We start from the raw sequence: 26,842 nt of genomic DNA on the forward strand, positions 1-26,842 counted from the left end.
CTTTTCTAGTATTGGCAGGGCCTGTCGGGCCAATCATGATGCGCGAGTCGAAACGCGAAAACGCGTCCACCAGCCGAGTCAACTAACGAGGACCACAGGGAAAGACAGCAGTGCCGATTCTTGGTTCAGCTTCAAGGTGTTGAAGACTACTACGGAATATTTTGATCAAATCAATGCTTGTGTAGTTATCAGCTCGTTTGAACCTACTGGCGACCACGCAATTGAGACAATCGGCGCAAAATGGCGCCGGAAAACGCCCGACCCAGAGGCAGACCTGCGCGTAAGGATGCCCCCAGAAAGACAGTCAGATTCAAGTCCTGAGATTCGTCTTCCATGCTGATTTGATGTTGTGGTGCAGATACACCGGGGACGACCGTTTTATCATACACTCCCAACGGACACAAAGTTGTCACAGGCGGTTCGAACTCCACAATCCGAATATATACGATTGGGGAAGATGGCGAGCCAAAGACGGTTGACGAGGGTGTGGAGGGTCACTTGGCAATTGCCGCCCTGGTATGGCTGATATTGTTCTGGATAGACATCTGGGATATGTGGAATGCGTTCTAACAGGAGAACACATCCTCCCCTAAGTAGAATGATTCGTTTATAATGGGGGCAGAAGATGGAACAGTTTGGCAGTATGGACTGCCAGATGGTCAAATGGATAAAATGCTTGTCAGATGTTCGTTGCCCGTGCGAGGTTTAGCTATTTCGAAAGATGGGGACTGGTTAGCGGTTGCCAGTGAGTAAGTGAAAGACGACGGCCACGCCTGTTTTAAATGTTCGAAAACTAACAGGGTGGTTTTCTAGCGAGCTTGCCGTCAAGATCGTTAACATAGAGGATATGACACAAGTTAAGTATTTACGAGATCAGACAAAAGGTGTCAAACATGTTACCTTCGACCCAAGCGGGAGATATGTCTCAGTTTCTTGTTCCGATGGAATCATCTACGTTTATTCCTTCACAGAAATGGAGCCTTCGCTCATACAGAAGATCGACGGTGTTATCCGAAGAATTGAGACTGAGGACGAGGGTACATCACAAGCCGTATGGCATCCCGATGGAACGGCCTTCGCAGCTGTAGAGGCCACAAAGGATATTGTCGTGGTATCTAGCAGAGACTGGACAAAGCAGAAAAGATTTTCCAACGGGCATACCGCAGATATTACGGCTCTCGCCTGGTCACCGAATGGTGCACTCTTAGCAAGTGCAGGTGCAGACCGCCAGATTGTGCTCTGGGAAACCCGAACCCAAAGCATTCTTCGAAAATACGACTTCGCGAATGTAATCAACCTTGCATGGCACCCGGTTAACAACGAAGTCTCATTTACGACCTCAGATGGAGAGCTGTATATTCATGAAGCTTTTGTCCCCTCAGAACATCAGCGATTACTTGAGAAAGCGTTGGAAATTGCGCCTTTACTTTCCACCGGAGTTGATATTGGCAATGAGCTTCCGAGTCGAACCATTGCGAATGGGGCTCGCAGGGAGAGGCAAGTCCGGAGAGGTACTCCTGATTCTCTAGATGATATATTAGGACCCATGGACGAAGACGACGATTTCGTGGAGGATGATGATGGCGCAGGTTATGCTGAAGATGTCAACGGTTTTGGGAAGCGTAGCAATGGTCATCTGGGTGATCCGTATGGCCACGATAATAAGAGAAGAATCGGAACATCATGGCAGCCGCAAGCACACGAGGCATTTCAGCCTGGGAGCACGCCCTGGAGGGGCGGTAGAAGATACCTATGTAAGTCACAAAATTCAAATTCGTATCCAATTTCCCATACGAACCATTAATAACGGAGGTAGGTCTGAACCTTGTAGGATTTGTGTGGAGTGTTGACCAAGAAACCCACAACACTGTCACTGTGGAGTTTTATGATAGGGAGCGATATCGTGACTTCCACTTTACAGATCCGTTCCTGTATGACAAGGCCTGCTTGAGTATGCAAACTCCATATATATCATTGCAATACGTGTGGTTACTAACAGCTTGTAGACGAAAAAGGAACCCTGTTCTCTTGCCAACCTTCAAATGGAAATCCCGCAATCATCTTCTATCGACCACATGAGATGTGGACGACCAGGGCCGATTGGAGAACAGAGCTCCCTGAAGGAGAGGAAATCACAGGTAAGGGAGAGATACGCCGCGACTCTGTCTCTCTGATTGCTAAGAGTGATATGTAGCAATTGCATTGAGCAATTCCTATATTGCTGTAAGCACGTCAACAGACTATGTTCGGATCTATACGTTATTCGGTACTCCCTATCGCGTCTACAGACAAAAAAGCCAAACTGTCACCTGTGCTGCTTGGAAAGATTATGTGCTGACTATCGGAAACGGCCCAATTGGCGGTGATGGAATCACAAAATTAACATACTCAATAGAGAATGTCAAAAAGGACCAAATCTGCCAGAATGAAGATACTGTTTCCCTTGTACAAGGTACAGAACTTCGCAGTGTTTTCTTTTCAGATAAAGGGGTATGTTAATCGTGCTACATTAAGCTAGTGTGCTATCCTAATAATACTAATAATAATACTATTAGGATCCATGTATTTACGACTCATCCGGGGTACTCTTGGTCCTGCAGCACTGGCGCAAACCTGGCCAAGCTAGATGGGTGCCTCTCCTAGATACAAAGCAGCTTGATCGTGTCGCCTCTGGTAAGAAGCAAGAAACTTACTGGCCTGTCGCTGTGGCGGACGATGTTTTCCACTGTATCATTTTGAAAGGAGGGGACCGATATCCATACTTCCCGCGACCTCTACTCACACAGTTCGAATTTGAGATACCGATATCGTCGACCCGTAAAAGGCCAACAGGTGACGATGATGGCGACACCGATATGGATGGAACAACCGCCAAAGATGCCAATCGCAAGCTTCAAGAGTCTTTTGTCAGAGCCAATCTCGAATCTAGCCTTTTGGAAGACTGTGTCGAAGCTGGAGAAGGTACTTCAGCGCAGGCTACAGAACAGCGGAGGAAGGATGTGGAAATTGACAAGCTCATCTTGCAAATGCTGGCGGTTGAATGCCGGGAAGGGGAAGAGAGGGGTATGAAAGCATATGAGCTTGTCACTTTGCTGCGAGACCGGACTGGGAAGATTCTGGAGGCAGCTAGCAAAGTTGCGCAAAGATATGAACGGTTTATCCTGGATGAAAGGATCAGGAAGCTCGCGGAGAAACGGCTTCTGGGCGAGGATGACGGGAATGACGACGATGATGACTTTGCATGATTTGAACTTTCTCTATTAGGTAGAAGCACAGAAAACTGCGCTGTCATATCATTTGGCTACCCTTTGAACATAATGAAGTATAATAAAGCGAAAATTGGCCGACGGCCGGACGAGCGTTTTAACTAACCAACCGATTTCTCCGGCTTGCTGGGCGGACGTCATCTCCAGAGCTTGGCTTGCGGCTTGTAACTAGCAAACCAAAAAGTTCTTTGAGCAACCGACTGAGAACACACGTCCAATCTTCGAAAAAGCCAGCCAGCTGCGCGGAGCATATAAAAAATTACTTTTATGAGGTGAATTGCATGTACTTTAGTCTCTCATGAACTAACACGACTATCAATCTCGGCGTTTCTCCCCTCCCACAATGCCCAAACTCCTCAGCATCCCATTCGTATCACCAGCATCTCCCAGGACATCGGCGGCCAGGTTCATCCGGCGCTATTCATCTTCCACAATCCCCGCAGCTCCGTCTCCTTTGCAAAGGACGCAGAGCCAAGTCCAAAGCCCCGCGTCTCCATCGCTGCCCAGACGATCTTTGGCCCGGTTGCGGTCTGAGCGCGAGACAAGCTCGCAGCTATTATGGTTCACTGCAGCACAGCCCACGTTAATGTCCCGCAGCGATGCGCGATCTTTGGATGGGAAATCGGAGCGTGTTAAAAATCATAAACCGGTTGATGAGCGGATAGTCAAGCTAGGGAAGAGTGAGTGCTGATGCAATCCTTCGTCTTTGCGCAGAGACAAGACTACAACCATTACCATATGGCAAATGGCTAACTAACATATTCTGTGTCGCTTCGCTCTTTTAGCCCTCCGGATCCTTACTGAACAGCTACCTACCCTGCTTGTCAATCCACTCCCTCAGGAGATACTTTCTCCGAATATCACCCTCCACCTCTTCCCTTCCACGCACCCACATCTGCCGACCGTAAAGGGGAGAGTGGCGTACCGCGCCGCCCTATGGACAGCTCCGGTGGCATGGGGAAGCGTCCCGATAGTTGGAAATGTCCGATTACAGATTATGAGTGAGCGCATGGTGCGCGGAGGTGCCATGAGCGACTTCAACGGTGAAAACAACAGTGGCGACGAAAAACTTGTTGTGCGCTGGATGACGGAGGGTGGTGCTTCGAATTCCTCCTCGAACTCTGGAAATAAAGCTGGCTCTGGTAATTCTGCGTCCGACGGATCAAAGGGGGAAATCAAAGGCACAGGTAATAGCGCAACATCGGCTTCTTCTGCATCGAATGGGACAAATAGAGGCTTAAGCGTACTACTCGGTGGCGAGGCGCCGATATTCAAGCTTGGAAAGGAGGAGCAGTTTACGGGATTGTTTATATTTTCGTTCGATGAAGAAGGCCGGATAGCGACGCATACGATTGAGCATGCGGACGAGAATTCGGGATGGGATCGAACTGCCAAGGTGGTAACGCTGACGGATTGGTTGCTTGGAAAAGCGAAATGGGGTTCAAGAGAGCCGTCGAATGCTGCGCCAGCGCTCGCGGTGGAGACGCCCATGGGTATGTGTGATAAATTGCGGTTTAGAGATGGCCCCCAGGAATTCCCAAAAGATCGAGCCCCAAGCGAGTGCGCAACATGCTACGACAAAAGGTGCTGGTCTACATGACATTTCTCAGGGTGAGTATGATTATCGTTTGTGGTTATAAAAATTGTTAGGCTTGGTGTTTGTGGTGTCTTTGGAGAAGTGTTACGATTCATTTTGACGTGACCCTGATTTCCTGGAATTTCTGAGCAGCTTGATGTTTCTGATACCGTGTTGATTCTCAACTATATGGAGTTGCCTTTGCTCATTGTCTGGTTGATACTGTGTCTTTCTATTGACAGTATCATAGTCCCACGGGGAAGGAAGAAGATGTATTTGTTGCTTTGTACATTATAATCTTCCGTTGGATGAGCACAGCGAGAGATCTGGGCGCTGGCAGAGTTCCTTTTTTCTTGCTCTTGGGTGACCGGTGCCTTGCAGATTATGCACCGAAGAAAATCTCCGCTATATGTATATCTTAAAGCAAAACAAGTTTTTATCAACAGAATACCTTGGTGGTTTTAAGTGCAATACTCTGGGTCTAGCCTTTGCTCCGATCTGACATTCCAGTATTTGAAACTTACTTAGCTGTTGCACCAGCTACTCAGACGTCAACAATGTCGTTGGCTGGAGGATGATATTGCCGGAGTTGCGCCGTGTGCTGTGCGGTGCGTGGGTTTGAGCTCGGTGTCGCCCAAGCTGGCAGCGAATCAGGGCGGCGATGCGGACAGCTCCGTGATGAGCTGACGTTTCGAACCTCTGGGGCTGTCTCAGTCTCTGGAGAGCTTCGAAACCCCAAATGAACGGTTTGCATATCACTTTCCTTTGTCTATTTAAGACAATCAGCTTCCGTCCTGGCTAAGTACGCGGCGACGCGTCTGGAGAACGAGTCCCTTTCGACTCTCAGCATAAATAAATACATCCATCATGGCGGCAATGAAGGTGGCCGCACCCCAGAGAAAACGGATCTTGAAAGTCCTATTTACCTCTCTCCTCTTGGATCTGGTAGGTTTTCGGAGAAGCTTTGCCTATTTAACTGACCTCCTTGGGCCCTTTGGAGTGCCCGTTAGCTGACCGCTGCGAAGATCTCTTTTACCTTCATCTTGCCTCTCTTCCCGTCCCTCCTCACTTTCTACCTGCAGCGAGATCCTTCGCCAACTTCCCTCTTAAACCGCATACTCCACTACCTCAACGCCTATAAGAATGCCTTTGCAAAGCCCATCGACTCCAGATATGACGTTGTTCTCCTTGGAGGAGCCCTCGGTTCTCTCTTCTCATTCCTCCAAGCGATCGCAGCCCCGTTCATTGGGCACATCTCCGATAAAAAGGGGCGCCGCACCGCTTTGCTCTGGTCGATGATGGGAAATATAGCGAGTGTTGCTCTGTGGGTTGCAGCAACGGACTTTCGAACGTTTCTCGGCAGCCGTATCGTGGGCGGACTGAGCGAAGGGAATGTACAGATTGCGAATGCGATTGCGACCGATATAAGTGATGAAAACCAGAGGGGGGGAACGATGGCACTTGTCGGTGCTTGCTTCAGCATCGCGTTTACGTTTGGACCTGCGATCGGAGCAGCACTGGCGAATGTTACAGCCGTCACGGACAATCCGTTCGCTGTTGCCGCGGGATGCTCGCTCCTATTGATATTGGTCGAGACTGTTTACATCTACTTCTGCTTACCGGAAACGCATCCACGATATTCCAAGTTGGTCGACAAGAAGCCTTCTCCTGAGGAGTCTCTGCAGAAGCAACCCGTCGATAAAGCACATAGCGATAAAAGGGAAACGACACCATCCTGCCCTCGAAAATACACCAACAACCCCTCTCTCCTCAATATAACGCATTTCCTCTTCCTCCTCCCTTTCTCGGGCCTCGAATTCTCTCTCCCTTTCCTCACAGCCACACTCTACTCCCAAATATCTCCCGCACACTCAGCAGCCAACCCTTCCGCCCTCAACGGCCGTCTTCTCTCCGTCATGGGCCTCCTCTCCTCCCTCCTCCAGGGGTCCATAGTCCGCCGTCTCCCTCCCCTGCTCACCGTGCGCATCGGGGTCCTGACATGCACTCTATCATTTTTCTTCCTAGCGCGCATCTCTTCGCTCTCCGGGCTATACGCCGCAGGCTGTTTACTCGCCGTGACCAGCGCCACAGTGGTCACCGGGCTCAACAGCCTGGGAAGTTTTGAGGCCGGGGAGGGTGAGCGAGGCGTGTTCCTGGGCCGGCTGAGAAGCTGGGGACAGGCGGGGAGGGCCACGGGGCCAGTGCTTTTCTGTACTTTGTTTTGGTGGGGTGGAAGGGAGGTCGCCTATAATGTCGGCGCTGTCGCGATGTTGGGTGTTTGTGCGGTTGTTTTTGGCGCTTTGAAATCCCCGGTGAGTGGGAACAAGATTGGGAAGAGGTGATTCCTTTTTTCTGAGGTGATTCGGATCATACATACGTTTGCATTGGTTGGATACATATACATACATACGTACATACAAAAGCTCTGGGATATGGAGTATCTCTGGCTTCTCTTACAAAAAGAATATGGTCTTGCATATTGGCTAGGTTCTTTCTTTAGACATTAAATAAGAATACGGAGTATTCAGCTCATAATACTTATGGTATTCGATGGTCGGCGGCAAATTCTATGCGTTCTTCAAAGAGTCCATCCTGCGAGCTTGCAAGCTTGACAGGCTGGCAAAGAAAGGCGACCTCGAGCCCATTGTGCCATGGAAAAAGCTCCCCAACTTCCGCAAAGCGCCCACTGCTGAGACCAAGCATTGCACAGCTCTACGGTCTACGGAGTACATTTTAGTTCAAAAAAAAAAAAAAAAGGGATCCATAATAATCACCTGACAACTCATATTGGAGAACCGGGCTACTCTAGTGCCATTGCTATTGATGCAGGACGATGTGAACTCCGTCGTAAGAAACCTCCTTCCTCCCATCCCATCCCAAACCCCAATTTGCTAGGTCATTTAAAGTACAATTAAAGGAGAAATAGAAGAGAAGACCAAGCCCCTCGATTGAAAAGAAGTTTGGATGTGAAGCAAAGGCGAAATGTAGGGGAAGACGGGGGGACAAAAGGCAAATAAAAAAACCGAATGCACGCTAAAGAGTCAGAAAGCCTTTCTTATAATTCCCTGTATTTCGTTCTTTTGAAAATGCTGATTTTCGTGGAATGCTGAGATGCGATGTTGAGATATTGGGGATTTTGGGGGGGGAAACTGTGAAAATGGCCGCGAGCAAGGATGAAGAGGGAAAAGGGCGCGAGAGAGAGAGAAACCGTCAATCGTAATCACAAAGCCATATAGATCAAAGCAAAAGTCATAGGAGAACGCCGACTGAACCGCATTGGTTGCCGGATAAATATTTGAACCATAGCTTAGAGCTCGTCGCAGGAAATCAATTTGGCTGATTCCTACATGACTGCGCATTCTAGGTTAGATGCTTTTCGTCTTTACTGTGCCGGCGCAGCTTCGCCTCCTTGGTTATGGTATGAACCACGTCCCCGCCCACCTCTGAAATCTCCTCGGCCACGACCGCGGCCACGGAACTCACCGCGGTCTCCACGAAAATGTCCTCGGCCACGATGGCCATCACCTCTTGGACCACGATTACGGAATCCTCGACCACGTCCACTGTTCTGTCTAGCGTGATGAACAACGCGTTCGAAGCCGTCGCCAGGTTGAGTTCCTTCGGCCGGAGCAGCTAGTCTCACTGGAACGTCTTCAGCCCAACTATTCGCAAATTGAGAGGGTAGTTGCGGACCTTCTTGTGTCGAAGCTGGAGGAGCTTCGGCTGTCTTTGGTGGAGTCTCAACATTCACCCACTCCTCGCCAACTTGGGAGGTGGTGATTGACGCCTGGGGTTCCCATGCAGCCTGCGCCATGGGGTTGGCAGCTCCATTAGTCACAACAGTCTGAGCAGGAACAGTCTCTGCTGGTTGAGAGGGAGCAGATGTCACGCCGTTTGAAGTCGGAGCTTGCGCCATCAAAGTCTGATCTTGTAGCTCAGTCATGCCGGCGTTCGCAAGGGTTGGGTCAGTTGTTTGGATAGTTTCAGCAGCGGGCGCGGATTCGGTTGGCTGCTGAGCCTCTTCGGTCCACGTAGCCTCAGTAGGAGGCATGTAATCCAGTGAAGCCTGTTTGACTCTCGAGTCTGATACTTCATTAGCATATAGAGGTTAATAATGACGGAAATTCCCATAATAACTTACATGGAACCTCAAGAAGCTCGCCTTCAACACCGGGGACCTTCTCATCTGCACCCTGGATCAATTTGTTCATTGCGTCCACAGCTTCGGGGGTTCCACCATAGACCTGGAACAGTGATCCTTCAAAAGCACGACTGTCGCTTGAAGTTTCATCTCCACTGCGTCTCATTGCTGCCGCAGCTCGCAAGAATTTACTGAGGGTCAGCAATCGCTCCCTAAAGTCCTTCTCTGCAGCTTGCAAGGTCTCGGCAACAACGTCCTGTTTGATGGAATCCAATTCCTCTTTATGAGCTTTGTCGAGTTCCTCCTTTTGCTTCTCAAGGCGATCGTTGTAGTAAGCGCCATATTGTTTGAATTGAGAGAGCTGTTCTTCGATAGACGCGATATTCTCTTGGAGGACGGGCTTCTTCAGGACTTGCGCTTTTTGATCGGCGTTGATTTTCTTGGATGTGACAAGGTCATCAAGGGACACTCCAGGGTTTTCAGCAATAATGGCATCCACCTTTGCTGTTGCATTCTAAATAAACGAGAAAAGAAAATTCTGTCAGTATCTGCTGGCTTTGAGAAGATGTCAGTGGAGAGTTGGGACTCACAAGCTTCTTGGTCGCATTTCTCAAACTCCTACGAGATAAAACAGCGTCAGCAACGTGTGATTGCAGGCCTTAAACCACTGACAAGTGCATAAGAACAGCCAAGTTCATACTTTTGAAGTTCTTTCAAGAAGGGAAACTCATGAGAGGCGCCGTTGACAGGAGCTTCGGCGGACGTGGTTGGTTCCTGGACTGGCGGGGTGGATGGAGCAGCGGCGGCCTCAGCCTTGCCACGCTTCTTCTTTGAGCTCTTAGAGTCCACCTGTGGAGCGTTGGAGACTGCTGGTGAAGACATGATTGGGACGGACGAGTCGCGACGTGGGTGTCGTGTGATGTGAGATTGAACGAGGAAAGGTTCTCAGAAGAAGGGCAGAGAGGAGAAGCAGGCAGCAAGAAAATGCGCGTAGAAAAAAGCTTTAGAGGCTTTAAAAAGAAAAGAATCAGAGAGGCGTACGAGCTAAGGGTGAGTAGAAGTTGGTAGCGAGGAGGAAAGCTGGAGGAAGCAAGGAGTTTGTTGTTGATTTTCGGGTGAGGCTTTGTGGAGTTCAAACCCGCAGCCTCAAGTGGACAATGCGGCAAGGTCCCTTTGGACCCCCAGCCGTGTGGTTTTGCCAGCACTCCGCTGGTTTTACACGTCTACTCCGTACTCCCAGTAGTTTCACACTGCTAGGTGCAACATCCAACTCGCTATCGCCCGTTTTCTACGTCTCAACTGTATTTACGCCTGTAAAGCGCGGATACTGGTACACTTCAACTCTAAATTCGATGCTTCAATGCTTCATACTGATGAGACAAACACAGATGGAAGGAAAACAAAATAAAAGAGGCTGTCTTCCCCCGTGTTTCACCTATCCCGGGTATCATATGAATTTCGTTATCGAAAGCCAGAACGCCAACACCCTGCAAGAATGAAGCCCATTGTCTGCGACTTTGCCACATATTTTCCGTTCTTTATCCCTTAAACTTCCGTAAAGTTCCCTAGGAAATCCAGACGCATCAGCAATGCTTCAAGGAGACCAGGATCAGTTTGCTGAGGGCGTACCTCGGTGACTCTTCGGATGCTTTTCGCGGATATGGTGGTCTCCCCGCTTTTCTTTGACGTGATTGAGGCCTCTCGCATTAACCTGGAAAACGGGACATGGTGGTTGTTAACATTGCACTTCGACCACCAAGCACAAACAAAAACATGACCGTCCAAAAACATTGAAGGAGGGTCAAGGTGGCAACGACTTACTCTTTCATGAAGAGCATGTAGTCCAAAAATATCTGCATAGTAGACAAATTGCATCAGCAAGTCTGATTCCAGATAAAATCAAGGCTATCCTGCTGTAGAAGCTGATTGAACACCGTGCGACCCACGAGAATGTCTGCGTTCTTGCTGAGGTTCTTCCGCGTATGGGCCTTGACAATGCGCTTGACTGTCGCCCGCGGATATAGCTTTGGTGCAACGACCATGCTTCCTATGGATAACCCAGCTAGCTGCTAGCACAATGCCGGTCCTCAAGTTAACGCCAGCCCCCCCCTTCTTGCACCGGCTGACCGCTGTTGTTTGGAGCTGAATGTTTGGTTGTAGCGCGATGTTCTACGAAAGTTCGAGCGCGGAAGACCAGCAAACAGCCCAAACACGCCAAGGATAACCTTACCGCTTAGTCATGCTTTTCCACAATGATGTCATCTTGGCACGAAGAGTTACGCTAGTCTAGAATAGGGAAGGCGTCTGCTGACAGTGGCTAACGTGAGCAGATCAGCCACCCTGATTGGCCGGGGGTTCAACGCAGCTCGCGCACGCAGAAAAAACAGGCGGGCGGAAGTTGACAGGACGCTGCGCCGGGCGGATGGCTGCTCTGGCTGCCCTGGCCGCTGATATTATTTACTCTCAGCCGGCTCGCCTCCATGCAGGGCTAAGCATGCCGTTGCAATTGACTTTTCCGTCGAGGATCTGACGTGCATGTGAACACAAAACAGAGCCTTTTTTTGCTTTTCCGTCAGAGGTGAGTGACCTAAGCTCCCGAGATCGCCTGACTGGGTCCGACTCGGGACATTTGGACCTCCAACGAGCAACACCCATCGGGCTCTGCGGGCCATCCTCACCACCACCACCACCATGCGTTTCGGAAAGACCCTGAAGTCCTCCATATATGCCCCATGGAAGGATCATTATATCGACTACCATAAGCTGAAGCGTTTGCTTCGAGAGCACGAACCAAAGTCCGACGGGGCTGACACCCAGTGGACAGAAGACGACGAGGAGAATTTCGTTCAAGAACTGGTGAATATCCAGCTCGATAAAGTAAATGCATTCCAGGTCGAGACATATAAGCAGCTTCGCGATCGAACGTCAGAATGTGAGGCCACATTGGAACCGCTGACTCTCGATGCCGACGTGAGCCACATCGAGGAGCAGCAGAGGGAAACTATCGCACGAGAGGCCTTGGAGAAGCTGGATGGGATCATCAAGGAGCTAAGCGAGCTGGAGAAGTTCAGCCGCATAAACTTCACGGGCTTTTTGAAGGCGGCGAAGAAACATGATCGGAGAAGAGGCGCCCGGTACAGAGTCAGGCCGTTGCTTCAAGTGCGGTTGTCCCAGCTGCCCTTCAATTCAGAAGATTATTCTCCCCTTCTGTACCGCCTCTCCGCGATGTATTCATACGTTCGCCAGATCCTCGATTTCAGTCCTGGCCACGTTAGAGATATGCCCACCGTTGACGCTCACCTCGGCCATGATGTCTATACCTCTCACAAATTCTGGGTCCATGTCGACAATATCATGGAAGTGAAGACCTATATACTTCGTCGCTTGCCTGTCTTACTCTATAACCCGAATACCTCGAAGGAGTTGGACCTGGGACAGGGCGACCCAACCATCACTTCACTCTATTTCGATAATCCTAGATTTGACCTATATACCAAGAAAATTCAGAGGTCAACTGGTGCTGGCTCCTTGCGACTTCGATGGACTGGCAAGTTGCAAGACAAACCGGAAATGTTTCTCGAAAAGAAGGTCATGGGGGAAAGTGGTAGCAGCCGCGAGGTCAGGATCAGCCTTAAGCAAAAGCACATCCAGTCATTCCTAGAAGGGAATTATAAAATGGAGAAAATCATCAACAGAATGCAGCGGCAGGAGAACGTGAACCAGGACCGCATAAACGCCTTGAAGAGTGATATTGAAGAAATCCAGAGCTTCATCCAGCAGAATCAGCTCCAGCCAATGGTGCGAGCTAACTACACTCGAACGGCATTTCAGATCCCGGGCGATGACCGTGTTAGGATATCCCTGGATACAGATTTGGCTTTAATACGGGAAGATTCGTTGAATCTTGAACAGCCCTGTCGTAACCCGGACGACTGGCATCGTCACGACATCGATGACAATGGTTTGGAGTTCCCTTTTTCCGACATCAAGGAAGGGGAGATCTCTCGCTTCCCGCACGCCCTTTTAGAAATCAAAGTGAGAGGCGACAACCAGCGCAGAGCCAGCAGGGAGTGGATCGCAGACTTGATGTCTTCTCACCTGCTGAAAGAGGCGCCACGCTTCTCCAAATTTGTACACGGGATAGCTCAGCTCTTCGAAGACCAAGTGAACAGCTTCCCTTTCTGGCTTAGCGACCTGGATACCGATATTCGTCGTGACCCCGAGATAGCTTTCCAAGAAGAACAGGAAAAGATCGCTAGGCGTGCCGAAGACCAGATGGCCGTAGGTAGCTTCTTGGGAAGCAAGACGCCGGTCGCTCAGCCCGTGATGGGATCTCCAATCGGTAGGGTTATCTCCGAAGAATCATCTGAGCATGCAAGACCTCGGTCTCTCCAAAGAATAGAGCCACAGCCCATTCCAGATGCAGTTGCTGTGCAGGAAGAAGGAGAAGAAGGGGAGTCAGTGGAGCAACAACGACAGCCCCAGTCAGAGCAGTTACCAGCTCAACCCAGTTCAAGGGCCTATGGTCTCCGCTCAAAGCTATCCCGGTACGCCCGCGCCCACCGACAACGCACAGCACCTCTCCCTCCAGGCGTTTACGCACCGGGGACGTGGATCAAGGATTCCGGTCCCGTCCGAGTTGAAGCTAAGGTCTGGCTCGCCAATCAACGGACATTTATAAAGTGGCAGCACATTTCCATTCTCCTCGCGGCATTATCTCTCGGGCTCTATAACGCTGCCGGCCCATCGAACTCTATTGCACGGATATTAGCCGTCGTATACACCTGTTTTGCGATTTTCGCCTGCGGATGGGGTTGGGGTATGTATATCTGGAGATCGAAGCTGATTCGACAGAGAAGCGGGCGAGATTTCGACAACATTGCGGGGCCGTTGATAGTTTGCCTTGGGCTAGCGGTAGCACTAGTGTTGAATTTCTGGTTTAAGGTGAGTTATATTAATATCCCCATGGCCATTATATCCTTATGCACCGTCCGAAGTATATGCGAAAAGGTCTCGTTTACTTGCATACATACTGTTGCCCTATGTTACACAGATGGGCTTTTGGCTTTGCCAAATAAGTGTTGTGTCACAAAACGAACAAGCATGGTCGGCGACCAATGATGCCTGAGCTGAGAAACACGTTGCAACTCATCTACGCACTCCATTCGCTTATCGGGCCGTTTCTTTTTTTTTTTAAAGTCGCACAAAAATACTAACGGACCAAACCAAAATAGTATGCAACAGTATGGAATGTAAAACATCCTCTCCCACAAGCTGGTGCCCCTGTGGTTGCCACGAATGCTTCGATCGCTGCGAATCCAGCAGAGGAAGCGGTTTTGCAGTTTGTTAAGCAGGTTGGAAGCTCTTGATTGCCCAATAGGAGTAGGATGATGGCACGAAATTTGTCTCAGCCGAAATGATGTGGACATGACATGATGCGAGAAATACAGCCCGGGCCTCTCTGATCTAAACCCTTTTTTTTTTTTCTTCATGGATATATATGATAAATTGTCAGATATGGAGCCAAACCGTAAATCAATGTATGCGATTGTCACTTGAGCTCATCTCTCTCTCTCTCTTTTTTTTCGCAAAAAGTCATCACCGCTCACATTTCACACCGAGTCCGTTGCCAGGCTAAAAAACACTTACAACGCGAAGAAGGACAGAAGGAAAGATGCACTCCTAGAAGACGTTCCGTTATTCGAAACTTACACTGCACCGGGTCAAAACGAGAAGGAGAAATCAAGCAGCCAAAACCAGACGAATGATGCAGTCACAACCAAAGCCCAAGACCGTCCAAACTGAACGCCCTCCCAAATGCTGTTGATCCGTCTCTCGTCCTCCCAGTGTTCTTCATGTCAGTTATTAAGCTCATCATACCAACACCAGGGACCATGCATTACCGGAAAATAGGAAAAATACAAAAAGAGAAAAGCATTTAAAAGACAAGTTAGAAAGACCAATAAACCCAGAATATAAGAAAAAAAATCTAGAAAAAAGGAGACTGAGGCGGGCTATTTAAAGGATTAAAGCAAAAAGTAAGTGGGGAATAGACCCAAAGGGTAGAACAGGTGCCTAACTCCATGCTCTAGCAGATCTCAACTATAAGTGAGAAGGGTATTTGAGAGCAACATTCTTATGGATATCCCTGCATAGAAAACAACAAAAGGCTGGCAGGCTAAATGTTTATGAGTCCTGAAGCATAATAAGTCGAACAAACAGGTCGACAAGTGGAGACTAATAATAAGTCTCATGCTTCAGCTCATAATTTGGAAGCTCATCGAACCATTCCGTTGACGGGTTGTATCGGAAGACTTTGAATTCAACGCCGTACGGTTTCTTCAGGAAGCCCAACGTCAGTAAGTGAATCGAACGCTTAGGCACAACTCTTCAGGGATTATATGGGGAACTGAAAGGCACTTACAGGTTCGATAGAGTAGATTGTCCCAAGCGGAACGTCCAGGTCGGTAAGAATCTCCCTCTTCAATCCAAGAAAGTACGCGAGTAACACCCTGGCGACAGATCGATGGCCAACAAGCAGGACATGGTCGGTCATCCGTTCGACTTCGACGATGACTGCACGCAGACGGTTGATGACGTCGAGATATCCTTCTCCACCAACGCCGGGATAGCGATAGTGGAGTTTCTGCCGACGACGTAAGGCGTAATCTTCGGGGTACTTTCCACGAATTTCTCTATATGTCATGCCCTCCATCTGGCCAGCGTTCAGTTCGTCTAGCATGCGCATCTCCTTGACATCGTATTTATCCTCGTTGAAGAACTGTGCAGTCTGGATAGACCGTTGCATCATAGATGTCCAGACGCAGAAGTTGAGGTCGGTCTCAACGTCATAGGGAGTGCGATGCGGGTTCGGAGGAGTGCTGTCGCCAGGGCGAGGTGGGAAATGGCTCGATTTCGCCTTGTTTTTTCGGGTAACCTCCCACATACCGCGTCTAAAATCAATAAAATTTGCGAGAGCGTGAGCATAACGGACACCGTTCTCGCTAAGTGGGGAGTCCCCTCCGATTTTACCGGCGACATCATCTAAACTCTCGCCGTGGCGAGAAATCCAAATCTGTCGAGGCGACAGATTGAAGTTGAGGAGGTAGTACACGACCTGGGAAGACAGGAAGCCGTTCACCTCAAATGACACAACTTTTCGGCAGACGTCAATGGTCTTGACATACGGGATGTTATTCGCTTCTTCATATTCCCCGAGAGGCACGTATGAATTTTCGTACAGCTTCACACGCTTCTTGAAGTCTGCCAAGGCAACAGTTGGATCCATACCCTTGTAGTCTGGACCAGAGAGCTTGAGGAGCATGTTTGATTCCAACAAATTCTGGTCCAAGCACTGGCTTTCCACGAAAAGAACGTTTAAAGCCGGTCCGGCCTTCGCACGAATGTGCTCCATGATAGTCTTGCGACGCTTGATGGTGCTGTTAGTAGCGTCGAGGATACCAACACTTCCGCCCTGGTCGAGAATGTAGTCTAGGAGCTCATCCAAGGTCTCCAGAGCCACCCTCTCTCTGAGCTGCAACGCACGTTCATTTTTAGGGTCAAAAAAAACAGCGGACTGGTCCATTACTTCCTGCTCTTCACCGTCAACGGCCTTCTGCTTCTGGGACTTGCCACCATGGCCCAAGGTCTCTGGACTTGGGACACCTGACTGTCCTTTGGCGGGCGTGGAAGGACCAACAGTCATCGGACTAGCGTCTTGCAACCCCTTTCGCGGATCCTCCAAAGGCTGACCATTGACTAGGATTCTGGCCGAAGGGACCGCAAGAGTAGCTTCAACTTGTTTGCGGACTTCTTCTTTCTCCGCGAGCTTCTTGTCGGTCACCATTTCACGAACAGAATCTCTCAGTTCTTCGACGGCTCCCGGGTCTTTGCCAAGCTCCTTTTCAGAGTCGACTTCGGACTTTTGGTCAGAGCTGTGTCCGGATTCGTCTTCAGACCTCTCTTCGGGCTCGTGTACTTTGGGGACCTGCAGAGGCTCCTTGGGCTCATCAAGTCCACCGCCGCTAGCAGCCACACGACGACGCTCTCCCACGTTGAAGATTCTGGTATCGTGCTGCAGCCAGTTCAAGTAGCGCGACAGCTTCTTGGTGATATAGCTCTTGCCCCTGGCGGGCAAGCCCACCATAACGATGACGAGTTTGGAGCCAACATCGCGCTGAGCAATACGGCCATCGGGAGAAACCTTGGACTTGGTTAGGCCAGGAATATCGAGGGTCGTGGCACGGATCTTTCCAGGGGTTGAGGCGCCAGAACTATAGGATCTTGGGATACTATTTCCAGATTGAAGCGTTAGCTTATTAAAAAAAAAAAAAAAAAAAAGAAAAAAGGAAAAAAAGGAAAAAAAAAAGAGAGAGAGAGAGAGAGAGAGAGAGACATGTAAATAATACTTTTCAGAGGCAGAAGTGAAATTAAAAGCAGTGGTTCACAAGCGCGAAGGCGTGTGGGCGCGCGGCTAGGCTGCAACCCCTAACAGAAAGAAAGCCTGTATGACCCCATGGCCAAGCACAAAAAGGAAAAAAGTAAAGCGGGAGCAGTACTTTATATCACAAGTGCAGACTGGGGAGATGGGACCGGCTACTCACATTTGGGGTGATGGAGGCGCGGTAGATACCGGAGTGTCAGTCAACGCATTCCCGACACCAGCGTGGGTCGCGGCACCAGCGAGAGAACCACCACCCAAATGGCAATCATTGCCAAGAGCTCTTCCGATCACAGTTTTCGTCGGAGGCATCAAAGTATCAGAGTCTTCCTGATCAGAGTGCTGCAGGAGGGGAAGAGGATGATGATGATGATGATGATGATAATGATGGTTGTTGTTGTTGTTGTCTGCGATGCTGCTTTCACCGTCCTGATCACCGTGCATTCCGGCAGATGCATTAAAGAAGTTTGTCAGGACGGCGGTCCTCGCAAGGTGGGAGTGTTGGGACATGGATGGATCCCGGGAGTGGGCGGCTGGGGCTGGGCAGTGGCTACCCTGGGCTTGGGGCTTGGGCACACGCACCTATCACGCCGTGCCTGTAAGGTTGGGGGTTGGGAGGGTCAGCCCTATCAGCCGGGGAACAAGCTTTGGCTAAATACCTAATGAAAATGTGTGGAGTCACGCAACATCAGCAGACGGAAATAGATAATAGATATAGAGTGGTTTCGGAAGGGAATTGGGGGGCCGGTGTTTTTATTTGATGAGGCTGTAATAATGTAGTGAGAGACGAATGTGTGGGAAAGCTGATTCTAGTGTAGATTTTACGCGATGGGCTGGAGATGTAAACAAGGCACTAGTTAGGTCAACAAATAAACAGGTATCAGCCGAGAGACATCTAGAACAGTATGGAGTGGAAGAAGCAGGATGGAGCAAAAAAGAAAACGGAGAAGAGGGAAAAAAGCAGTAGAGAGAAAAAAGAGAGAGAGTGTGTGTGTGTGGATAGGGATATGCGAAGTGGGTTTTCGGCTTTCTCCAAGATGAGGTCAAGGTGACAGTTGTGTTAACAGAAGCTTCCTCGCTTTGACACTGGTTTTCAATCATAAACTGCTCAAGATTTGCATTTTGCATATATCGTCCTTCACATGGAAACAGTCAATGATAATCAAAGAGCATGCCCGCTCTTGGGTTATGACCCAAGGCTGACCATTGTGGCAATGTGATAAGCACATATTTTTCCCATGACGGATATACCCGACAGGATGGTGTTTTAGAGTTATATCATACATATCTTTGATTACTTGCAGCCTAAGTACCTTATGCAGCTCCGGGCAATTGCTCGACCAACTAACCGTGGTTCTGTGTATCAAGATTGAGTTGGATCCAAGTTTTGAGGTGCAAAGGGAGTTGTGCGCAGGAGATGCGCCGCCTGATGCGCTGCCGATCCTGCTTTTCAGCGAAAAGCGAGATTCTCATGACTCGTACAGCTCGAGGCACTCTCCACCCACATAACTTACGCTTTAAATAACGCGAATCTTCTACTATTGTGCCGTGGAATGGAAACCGTGCCGTCATTTATCGGCGATCGCTAAGCTGCATGCAGAACTAAAGCAATACCCAGGGTAAATTATTATTATAATTACTCCGTAGAGCGAAAATACCTCCGTAGACGTGCATATTACCTTTGGCCGCATTGCCTCTGGTCGCACTGTAAACCGGCATTTCGGTGAGCTGCATTCAACCAGCTTTCTGTTATCCCGAACCTGAGCCGCCCCGGGAACCTGTCAAGGCCGCTTGACCGTGATGAGTCCCCTTTGGCGCCATCTCAGACGCCCAGCTGCTCTGGCTTTCAAAGCCGTCGAGAGCCGTTTGTGCTTCTCGCACCTCGCTCGGTCGTCCGAAAGCAATGACGCACCGACAACTTCGAATGCGGCTACCCCCAGACAAAGATAGCGCCTGAGGCTTCACCAAACCAAGTCCACCCATTTCGCCCTGAAATAGGACAATAACCCCCCCCCCCCCCCCCCCCCCCCCCCTTTTAACCAACCGAAAGATATTACCTTGAATCAAAACAATCTTTCACTCTCCGGAGGGCCTTTCAGCCATACAAAAGTTCATATATCAAGCGTCACGATCAACGCCATCAGACACGCGTACGCTGCGACACTCAGCGCCGTCATGACCACGACCACATTACCACTCGTCCGAAACTTCTTCCTGTTCACACCATCATCGTCAACCTCCGAGAAGAACGACTTGTTCCCCTGCTGCCGGCGGAACAGGCCGACAACCATCACGGCCGCTCCATAGACGGCGAACAGCGCACCTATGCTGTAAAACTCGGCGGTGAAAATCTTCAGCACGACAAGCGCGAAGGAGAACTGGGAGAGGGAGGTACGGATGTACGCCCCTTCGAAAGTGCGTTGTGCGGCGCGGACTTCAACGATTTCCTGCTCGGTGAGGACGACGGAGCGGGCGCGGTGGAGGCGCAGACGGTATCGTTCGCTGGCACGACGCTAGATTGATAGGTGAAATTCCTTGTTAGCTTTCCCCTCCTTCTCATGTACATGTGGATATCAAAAACGACTGGCTCTCGAGGGTGAGTGGGTGGTAGAAGTACGGGCGTGGATACGATGAAGCGGTCAGGAAATAATGTTCTAGCGTCGTATCTCACGGTAGTAACTTACCTCAAACATGATCGCCCAGCGAAAGATTAGACTTGTGTCAAAATAATCAAAAATAAAAGCGCTTAAAACGTGCAGGGTATAGGGGTCTTGCTTCTTGCTTCTCCCTGAAAGTCAAAAACTTCAATCGACCATATTATCCAGCGCTCTTTCTGCTTGCCTCGAGATGGGAGAAGACGTTGATCGAAAGCAACTGGGGGTTTAGGAGAGGCGAAAAGGAGGAGAAACAATCTGCGAAAGGCGAAAAGCCATCGTCACCTGAGCTGGCCAAAGCGCCGAAATTCGGTTCGGCCTGACATCATATTCGTACCACGTCTTCAGCAACTCTAACTTACCCTTCATTCCTCCAGCAAGCATAGAATTTAACGTGGGGGTGATTAACTCTCTTATCGCATTGTCTGCCTAAAGACCCGTGAGATTGGACCTTGGGCACGCCCAAGGCAGTCCAATTCACTCAACATAGCAAATAACCAGCTTGGTTCTCCTCCGCTAGGAACCTGTCGGAGAAAGCCCCTTGCCTGGTGACGCGGATGCAAGGTCTATCTGTTCAGATGATTTGAGACAGTCTCATAGGTTTACAGAATTCGAAGAACTTTACTTGTGGATTCGCCAATCCAAGTAAGGATGATTTGCTGAGTTTTACGGCTTCACGATCCGTATATCTTGCATCCTGTTTTTCCCTCATTGGACGACGGGGCACGCCACAATCATGGAAAACGGCCGTCTACGGGGTAGAATGGTAATACTTGGCTTGTTCGATATTTCCGAGAAACCCGTGAATGAAGATGGGCATGTTGCTGCTCACGTCTTTCCGTCACAAAGCAACTGTCCTGTGTGTCGGGCACCTTAAAAATCGGCACCGCTGCTATCCTATAACCATAGCTACCCAGAAGATATCCATTGAGGCAAGATTCGATATGAACCTTGAAATGTTTTCACTTGAGGCGCTATGATTCCCAGCAGTCTATCCAACGAAGCGGCCTCGATTGTCTCTTACGATTGAAACTAGCACACCGCATCTGCCAGCATCCATCACTTGAAAATCTTTGGTAGCAGCTATCTCGACAAGGCCATCACGGACATTAGTCGTCGCGAAAATATGTTGCAAGCTTGAGCCGAATCTTTTACAGTGGGAACAGCCTGGGCGTGGCACACAAGGTAAGAAAGAGATCTCTGCATTATAGTCCGCAGCGTCTCACTTGGAAGGTCATTTAAGTGATCGTCGGCGAGCTTTCAAGACTTCCTGTACCCCTTACATACCGAAAGTTCAGTCATATCTCGTCGACTGGCATTACAATTTCGTAGGCGGTTCTCGCAGGTTGATAACAACCATTCGCGCTGTGCTGTTTTGTTCAATCGAATTATACGAATTCGGACGTGAAGGGTATTTGCTCTGCCTTCCACAGGATGACAATATAACCAAATTAAAGCTCCCAGCTCTCCTTAACTTTTATACCTAAATTTTGGCAAGAAATCTTGAAATATCAAGCATGCCCAATGGCGGCTGCGATGTACGCATCGTCCTCGACTTCCTCTTTGTCTATTTATATAAAGAGCTCAATTCTCTCTGCTATCCACTTCGAAACATCTAGGCTTTGTGTCATTTTTGGGCCTTTATTGCATCGTCAGGCAAATCCGGCCTAAAAGATATAGGATACCACATGCGTACAGTATCAAAAAGGGGAGCTTAGAGGCTATACCTGAGCGCGTCCCTTGGTTCTCGTTTCTCTCGTCCGTTCCTTTAACCTTTTGGGCGGATTTTAAAAGCGGGATTCTTGCCGAGCTTTCGATTTGGGCTTCCCGCGCCTAATTACCCGTGGTCCCAAACATGGTTTTGGGCTCTTTGAACCTGGCTATCCATCCCAAACCGTCAGGGTTTTGAGGGCAGGGGACGCGCCACAACATCTTAGGTTTCCAGGAACCATACTCCGTACCAATACGGGAATATCCCACACAGAAGCGGTCTGGTGTTCTCAGTCGGTACAGATTTCCTGCCATCGCCAAGATATCCGAGCAAGTTCCCTTGCGTACCTTAGAAGAGGTGTGTTCCGCAATCTTCGTATCTTGTGGACCCACAACCTCCAGTAAGTCTGACATTGAATGTAATCCATAGGATGATGATAGGCCTGGAAGTGTCCACTGGGTCTCGAGCTCCGACTTAAAGTTTTAAGCATGAGCCTTTCACAGAACTCGGCCGACTTGGTGAGAAGGTTTTGCCCCATCGAACTGCTGGGGAAGAGATATGAAAACCCGAAGCTTTCCCCAGAATATCAGGTTTCGGCGCCCCCCGCGGTTGATATATTTTTTTGCCGGTTGAAGCTGGAAAACTCTATGACTTTTTGTTTTTTCCCTCTCCTGCCTGAATAACCTGCAAGTATTGCGATCCCTGACCAGTTATAATTCGCCGGTGCGATTGGGCTCGTAATTGCCCATCTCTTGCTTCGTTTGGTCATCTTTATCCTCCAATTGCTGTCATCGGCGATATCAAGAAATAAGGCCGAAAGTCAAAACGCCGATCAAGCAGGCGACGAACATCGGGAAAAAGCAATGGCACAAAAGAAGATTCTGGATGCAGCAGAAGGTGCGTGCTGAGATCTATTCATTGGTGAACCAAACTATTGTTGTCGATCGCGGCGTTGGCACAAAACGCCCTCCTGCTGACATCAACTCGCAGTCGCCAAGCACAACACCGTTGACAGCTGTTGGGTGGTGCTCTACGGAAAGGTTTACGATGTGAGTCGGGCATCATGCACGCTTCTGTGAATTTTATGCGGTATTGCGGGTTGACCTTATGTTAAACTGCAAATATAGGTGACAGACTTTCTTCCGGATCATCCTGGGGGCGCGAGTATCATCTTGAAATTAGCGGGAAAAGATGCTACTGAAGAATATGACCCAATTCACCCCAGTGGGACTTTGGAGGAGAATTTACGGCCGGAGGCTTGTCTCGGGACTGTCGACCCTACGACACTTTACCAACTTACCCCAGTGAAGACACCGACGTCTCCAGAACGTGAAGGCCCACCGCCAATGGCGTCTCTCCTTAATCTAGATGACATTGAACAGGTGGCTACGAAACAGATCAGCAGAAAGGCTTGGGGATACTACTATTCCGCAGCTGACGACCTTATTTCTAAACATTTGAATAACTCTGTCTACCGGTCCATCTTACTCCGACCCAGAGTCTTCATTGATTGCAAAAAATGCGACCTCTCCACGAGTATTTTAGGTTACAAGCTTGGTTCTCCAATTTATGTTTCTCCGACTGCAATGGCACGTCTTGCACACCCAGCAGGTGAAGCAGGCATTGCTGCAGCTTGCTCGAAGTTCGGGACCATGCAGCTAATCTCCAACAATGCTTCCATGACGCCAGAGCAAGTGGTGAAGGATGCAAAGCCAAATCAGATCTTCGGGTGGCAGCTATATGTGCAGACAGACAAAAGCAAGAGCGAGGCGATGCTTGCTCGCATCAAAAAGCTCAAAGCCATCAAATTTGTCTGCCTGACGCTTGACGCCCCCGTCCCTGGTAAACGGGAGGATGATGAGCGAACTAAAGAACCCAACAATCTTAGCACCGCGGAGATGGTCAAGGCATCCGGTGGAACACCGGTTGTCGGTGGAAGTGGCATCGGCAAGCAGCTATTCGGCGGCACGGATCCTTCATTAACGTGGAAAACGACGCTTCCATGGCTGGCGAAACATACAGATCTTCCAATCGTGCTGAAGGGTCTTCAGACACACGAGGACGCCTACATCGCATCCCTGCACACTCCACAAGTCAAGGCCATTATTCTCTCAAACCATGGCGGTAGAGCTATGGATACGGCTCCTCCAGCAGTTCATACATTGCTCGAGATGCGAAAGTATTGCCCTGAAGTTTTCGATAAATTGGAAGTATGGGTCGATGGTGGGATCAAGCGAGGCACAGATGTTGTGAAAGCCTTATGTCTGGGTGCGAAAGCGGTTGGAATCGGAAGACCAGCGCTTTTTGGTCTTGGAGCTGGCGGGATTGAGGGAGTGGAAAGAGTCTTGCAGAGTAAGTCTTAGTAGCCTAGCCGTCCTACGCTTTGTGTCTAACAATGGTTTACTTTTAGTTCTGAACGAGGAAACTCAAACGGCTATGCGTCTTCTAGGAGTTGAAAAGGTTGAAGACTTGGGGATGCAGCATGTTAGTTGCCCATGTTTTACTTCGAAATATGTTGGGTGATTCTAACCAGTTTCAATAGATCAATGCCCGCGCTGTTGAACAGCTCATCTACGATGGCCCACCTGGCTTGGATGCTTTCGGTGCCCTTCTCAAAGCCAAAATGTAAATCCACTGCTCTTTTATTTGTCTCTCCGGTATATATGCAAGCGCTGGTACTTTCTATTGTTTATATTCTGGGATTTAAAATATATAGTAGAAGGGACTGGAAACCCTACAGCTACGCCGATCATATTGATAGCAATATTACTTTTATGAGTAGATATGAAGCGAATTTATTTCGGCTGTCATCGCAAAGGGGGGGGTTTCGACGCTTTCAACGCTTTGCCTAACCTGCATGCCCATCTCTCCCTCAAAGCGAAAGTTTGGCCTCGGCGCAAATTCGAACCCAGCGCCAAAACGAGTGCCAAAGTCGACGGAAGCTCCATCGCAGCCCACCTCCAATGTCTTTTTCTCTTTCATTATAAAAGCCAAGTCTGTACGAACCACCGGATAACACGCATAAGTCCTAACTTCCATCACTTTCACCCCTTGTCAACAGACCCTCAAGCCGTCAATCATCGCAGCCACCACGTCCCGAATTAAACCCCACCATCTTCTTCCCTTGTGGAAGCGACTCCTCCTCCTCCCGCCCTTCTTCCGTATCACCACCCCCTCATCTCCCTTTTTCCGAACCTATCTTTCCCTCATCGATGCTCATCATCCGTTGTCAATCATGACTTCGGTTCCACCTCCGAATGCAAAAAGCCCGGACCGATCGCCCGCGCCCCAATCCCCGACGCAACCAACCGCGATTCCCGCGGCTGCAGGGACAAAACGAAAGCGGGGTACAGAGACGAAATTTTACGCCGTGAAGAGCGGATTTAAGCCTGGAATATATCACTCATGGAATGACTGCCTGGCTCAGGTAAAAGGGTTTAAAGGAGCTGTCTGTACGTCTGAATTTAACCCCCCCCCTTCTCCTCTCCTTCTCTCCTTGTGGGTGCTTCAAGCTTCAATGGGGATTATAATATATACTAACCTGGAGGACTTTCTTTTTCTTTGTAGTCCAATCTTTCCTTACGGTTCCAGAAGCAAAAGCATTCTTGACCGGGACTCAGGCTCCGGTGTCGGAAAGTTCAACAGCTACGAGTACCAAGTTCTACGGCGTACAGCGCGGCAGACAGCCCGGCGTGTATACCGATTGGGCAGTTGCGCAGGATCAGATTAAAGGATTCCGTGGTCCGAAATACCGCAAGTTCTCCACCTGGGCCGAAGCAGATGAATTTGTGCGACAGGGTCGAGAGCAAGGGAATAATGGAGCGGGTGCGGAGGCGTCGTCGAAGAAAGAAAAACTACGTGGCGCCCCGGGGATGACGGCAGAGCCGCTAAAGGATGAATTCGGGAATGAATATCCGCCGGGCACGGGCCCTTTGCCCCCTGGTGCGGAAGATGGGTTTGATCCGAATATATTGCTGGACCCGTCGACTGGGCGTTTAGTATACAAGACTCCGGAGCAAAAAGCTGCAACAAAATTGCAGGCTAAACCGGCGCCGCCGCCGAATATGTTGAAGATATACACGGACGGCAGTTCATTGGGGAATGGTAAGGCGGTATCTAAGGCGGGAGTTGGGGTATATTTTGGTCCTGGTGATGAGAGGTACTTTCCCTTGAGATGCTTATTCTGCACAATTTACGGACTAATGGGCTTGTTTGATACAGGAATGTCTCAGAACCCCTCAAAGGTAATCGTCAGACCAACCAGCGAGCGGAACTGACGGCCATATCCCGTGCGCTGGACATTGCACCGCGTCACCGTGATGTTACAATCTACACTGACAGCAAGTACGCTATTGACTGCGTGACTGTGTGGTTTGTCCGGTGGCAGCGCAATAAATGGATGACAACGGATAACAAGCCTGTTGAAAATAAGGACCTGGTCCAATCCATCCGAGCCAAGATTGAGGAGCGCACACTATTGAATGTGAAAACACTGTTTGAATGGGTGAAGGGTCACAACAAGGATCCAGGAAATGAGGCCGCGGATCGGTTGGCGGTAAGAGGAGCCAAGACTGGTCTGCAGGAAATCAATGACGGGGTTGGTGAGAATGAAGGGGCACAGGACATGAAGGACTCGAATATTCTAGAAGACGATGGGAATGATGATGCGACATGAGCCTACGGTTTTCGGTTCAACACAGCTACTTTGGTCGCGGTTCTGAAGTGGCATGTAATGCTGTGACACACAATATTCAGCTGTTCATATTTATTAATTTTATTTTTTGGAGGGCTAGTGTTTTCAGTCTACTATTTACCGTCTGACATCTATTGGAACGTTGCTGCAGCCATCTGACAGCTTTGGCGGAAAGTCAGCCCAATGTCAGCTGTCCCCATATCCCGGATTTTCCTGCAAAAAAAAAGGGTTCTTCAGCTCTGAAGGCAGGTAGGGGACCGGGCATTTGATACCCTTGTTTGAAACACTTTCGGTATATCTACCTGATTTTGCTTGGCTTTTGTCCGATTTGGGTCCTCACTTTGAAAATATTCGAGTTTAA

General features: G+C 49.4%; 10 protein-coding genes across 10 annotated transcripts; 6 read left to right on the forward strand and 4 right to left on the reverse strand.

The window, feature by feature from the left end:
- Nucleotides 1-240: 240 nt before the first annotated feature.
- CIMG_10962 (chromosome transmission fidelity protein 4) lies at nucleotides 241-3,295 on the forward strand (the record flags this gene model as incomplete). Its single annotated transcript, XM_012358962.1, has 8 exons — nucleotides 241-280; nucleotides 359-516; nucleotides 598-749; nucleotides 814-1,754; nucleotides 1,817-1,951; nucleotides 2,007-2,138; nucleotides 2,195-2,490; nucleotides 2,556-3,295. The coding sequence occupies 8 exons, from the start codon at nucleotides 241-243 to the stop codon at nucleotides 3,243-3,245; spliced, it is 2,544 nt and encodes an 847-aa protein (XP_012214385.1). The 3' UTR covers nucleotides 3,246-3,295.
- Nucleotides 3,296-3,520: 225 nt separating this feature from the next.
- On the forward strand, nucleotides 3,521-5,292 carry CIMG_02481 (uncharacterized protein). The gene is made up of 2 exons (XM_001248709.2): nucleotides 3,521-3,946; nucleotides 4,052-5,292. The coding sequence occupies exons 1-2, from the start codon at nucleotides 3,610-3,612 to the stop codon at nucleotides 4,864-4,866; spliced, it is 1,152 nt and encodes a 383-aa protein (XP_001248710.1). The 5' UTR covers nucleotides 3,521-3,609; the 3' UTR covers nucleotides 4,867-5,292.
- A 417-nt stretch (nucleotides 5,293-5,709) lies between these two features.
- On the forward strand, nucleotides 5,710-7,325 carry CIMG_02480 (tetracycline transporter; the record flags this gene model as incomplete). The annotated part of the gene is made up of 2 exons (XM_001248708.2): nucleotides 5,710-5,787; nucleotides 5,868-7,325. The coding sequence occupies 2 exons, from the start codon at nucleotides 5,710-5,712 to the stop codon at nucleotides 7,182-7,184; spliced, it is 1,395 nt and encodes a 464-aa protein (XP_001248709.1). The 3' UTR covers nucleotides 7,185-7,325.
- A 277-nt stretch (nucleotides 7,326-7,602) lies between these two features.
- On the reverse strand, nucleotides 7,603-10,196 carry CIMG_02479 (uncharacterized protein). Its single transcript, XM_001248707.2, has 5 exons — nucleotides 9,684-10,196; nucleotides 9,574-9,601; nucleotides 8,984-9,497; nucleotides 8,536-8,925; nucleotides 7,603-8,484 (listed from the first exon to the last, which is right to left on the reverse strand). The coding sequence occupies exons 1-5, from the start codon at nucleotides 9,863-9,865 to the stop codon at nucleotides 8,225-8,227; spliced, it is 1,374 nt and encodes a 457-aa protein (XP_001248708.2). The 5' UTR covers nucleotides 9,866-10,196; the 3' UTR covers nucleotides 7,603-8,224.
- A 332-nt stretch (nucleotides 10,197-10,528) lies between these two features.
- On the reverse strand, nucleotides 10,529-11,025 carry CIMG_12673 (uncharacterized protein; the record flags this gene model as incomplete). The annotated part of the gene is made up of 3 exons (XM_012358992.1): nucleotides 10,529-10,694; nucleotides 10,805-10,836; nucleotides 10,930-11,025. 3 exons carry the CDS (start codon nucleotides 11,023-11,025, stop codon nucleotides 10,529-10,531), a joined length of 294 nt encoding a protein of 97 aa, XP_012214415.1.
- A 416-nt stretch (nucleotides 11,026-11,441) lies between these two features.
- CIMG_12674 (SPX domain-containing protein) lies at nucleotides 11,442-14,976 on the forward strand. Its single transcript, XM_001248706.2, has 2 exons — nucleotides 11,442-13,927; nucleotides 14,218-14,976. Exons 1-2 carry the CDS (start codon nucleotides 11,675-11,677, stop codon nucleotides 14,350-14,352), a joined length of 2,388 nt encoding a protein of 795 aa, XP_001248707.2. The 5' UTR covers nucleotides 11,442-11,674; the 3' UTR covers nucleotides 14,353-14,976.
- On the reverse strand, nucleotides 14,508-17,933 carry CIMG_12675 (6-phosphofructo-2-kinase; the record flags this gene model as incomplete). The annotated part of the gene is made up of 3 exons (XM_001248705.2): nucleotides 14,508-15,322; nucleotides 15,408-17,274; nucleotides 17,587-17,933. 3 exons carry the CDS (start codon nucleotides 17,931-17,933, stop codon nucleotides 15,221-15,223), a joined length of 2,316 nt encoding a protein of 771 aa, XP_001248706.2. The 3' UTR covers nucleotides 14,508-15,220.
- Nucleotides 17,934-19,024: 1,091 nt separating this feature from the next.
- CIMG_12676 (uncharacterized protein) lies at nucleotides 19,025-20,295 on the reverse strand. The gene is made up of 2 exons (XM_001248704.2): nucleotides 20,108-20,295; nucleotides 19,025-19,936 (listed from the first exon to the last, which is right to left on the reverse strand). The coding sequence occupies exons 1-2, from the start codon at nucleotides 20,114-20,116 to the stop codon at nucleotides 19,535-19,537; spliced, it is 411 nt and encodes a 136-aa protein (XP_001248705.1). The 5' UTR covers nucleotides 20,117-20,295; the 3' UTR covers nucleotides 19,025-19,534.
- Nucleotides 20,296-21,996: 1,701 nt separating this feature from the next.
- Nucleotides 21,997-24,592, forward strand: CIMG_12677 (mitochondrial cytochrome b2). The gene is made up of 6 exons (XM_001248703.2): nucleotides 21,997-22,145; nucleotides 22,218-22,685; nucleotides 22,779-22,837; nucleotides 22,916-24,140; nucleotides 24,199-24,272; nucleotides 24,331-24,592. Exons 2-6 carry the CDS (start codon nucleotides 22,652-22,654, stop codon nucleotides 24,415-24,417), a joined length of 1,479 nt encoding a protein of 492 aa, XP_001248704.1. The 5' UTR covers nucleotides 21,997-22,145; nucleotides 22,218-22,651; the 3' UTR covers nucleotides 24,418-24,592.
- Nucleotides 24,593-24,789: 197 nt separating this feature from the next.
- Nucleotides 24,790-26,619, forward strand: CIMG_12678 (RNase H domain-containing protein). The gene is made up of 3 exons (XM_001248702.2): nucleotides 24,790-25,240; nucleotides 25,356-25,947; nucleotides 26,010-26,619. Exons 1-3 carry the CDS (start codon nucleotides 25,024-25,026, stop codon nucleotides 26,461-26,463), a joined length of 1,263 nt encoding a protein of 420 aa, XP_001248703.1. The 5' UTR covers nucleotides 24,790-25,023; the 3' UTR covers nucleotides 26,464-26,619.
- Nucleotides 26,620-26,842: the final 223 nt, after the last annotated feature.

The sequence above is a fragment of the Coccidioides immitis genome (genome assembly GCF_000149335.2).
Source record: "Coccidioides immitis RS genomic scaffold supercont3.1, whole genome shotgun sequence".
Lineage (NCBI taxonomy): Eukaryota > Fungi > Ascomycota > Eurotiomycetes > Onygenales > Onygenaceae > Coccidioides > Coccidioides immitis.

Bases quoted from the DNA above. Each gene is read 5' to 3' on its own strand.
- CIMG_02481 (XM_001248709.2), top strand. From the start codon at position 3,610: ATGCCCAAACTCCTCAGCATCCCATTCGTATCACCAGCATCTCCCAGG. The intron at 3,947-4,051 runs GTGAGTGCTGAT...TCGCTCTTTTAG, and splicing joins GATAGTCAAGCTAGGGAAGA to CCCTCCGGATCCTTACTGAA.
- CIMG_02479 (XM_001248707.2), bottom strand. From the start codon at position 9,865: ATGTCTTCACCAGCAGTCTCCAACGCTCCACAGGTGGACTCTAAGAGC. The intron at 9,498-9,573 runs GTGAGTCCCAAC...TCGTTTATTTAG, and splicing joins GAAATGCGACCAAGAAGCTT to AATGCAACAGCAAAGGTGGA. The intron at 8,485-8,535 runs GTCCGCAACTAC...AAGACGTTCCAG, and splicing joins TCCAGCTTCGACACAAGAAG to TGAGACTAGCTGCTCCGGCC.
- CIMG_12674 (XM_001248706.2), top strand. From the start codon at position 11,675: ATGCGTTTCGGAAAGACCCTGAAGTCCTCCATATATGCCCCATGGAAG. The intron at 13,928-14,217 runs GTGAGTTATATT...AAACCAAAATAG, and splicing joins TGTTGAATTTCTGGTTTAAG to TATGCAACAGTATGGAATGT.
- CIMG_12677 (XM_001248703.2), top strand. From the start codon at position 22,652: ATGGCACAAAAGAAGATTCTGGATGCAGCAGAAG. The intron at 24,141-24,198 runs GTAAGTCTTAGT...GTTTACTTTTAG, and splicing joins AGTGGAAAGAGTCTTGCAGA to TTCTGAACGAGGAAACTCAA. The intron at 24,273-24,330 runs GTTAGTTGCCCA...CAGTTTCAATAG, and splicing joins AAGACTTGGGGATGCAGCAT to ATCAATGCCCGCGCTGTTGA.
- CIMG_12678 (XM_001248702.2), top strand. From the start codon at position 25,024: ATGACTTCGGTTCCACCTCCGAATGCAAAAAGCCCGGACCGATCGCCC. The intron at 25,241-25,355 runs GTACGTCTGAAT...TTTTCTTTGTAG, and splicing joins AGGGTTTAAAGGAGCTGTCT to TCCAATCTTTCCTTACGGTT. The intron at 25,948-26,009 runs GTACTTTCCCTT...TGTTTGATACAG, and splicing joins TTTGGTCCTGGTGATGAGAG to GAATGTCTCAGAACCCCTCA.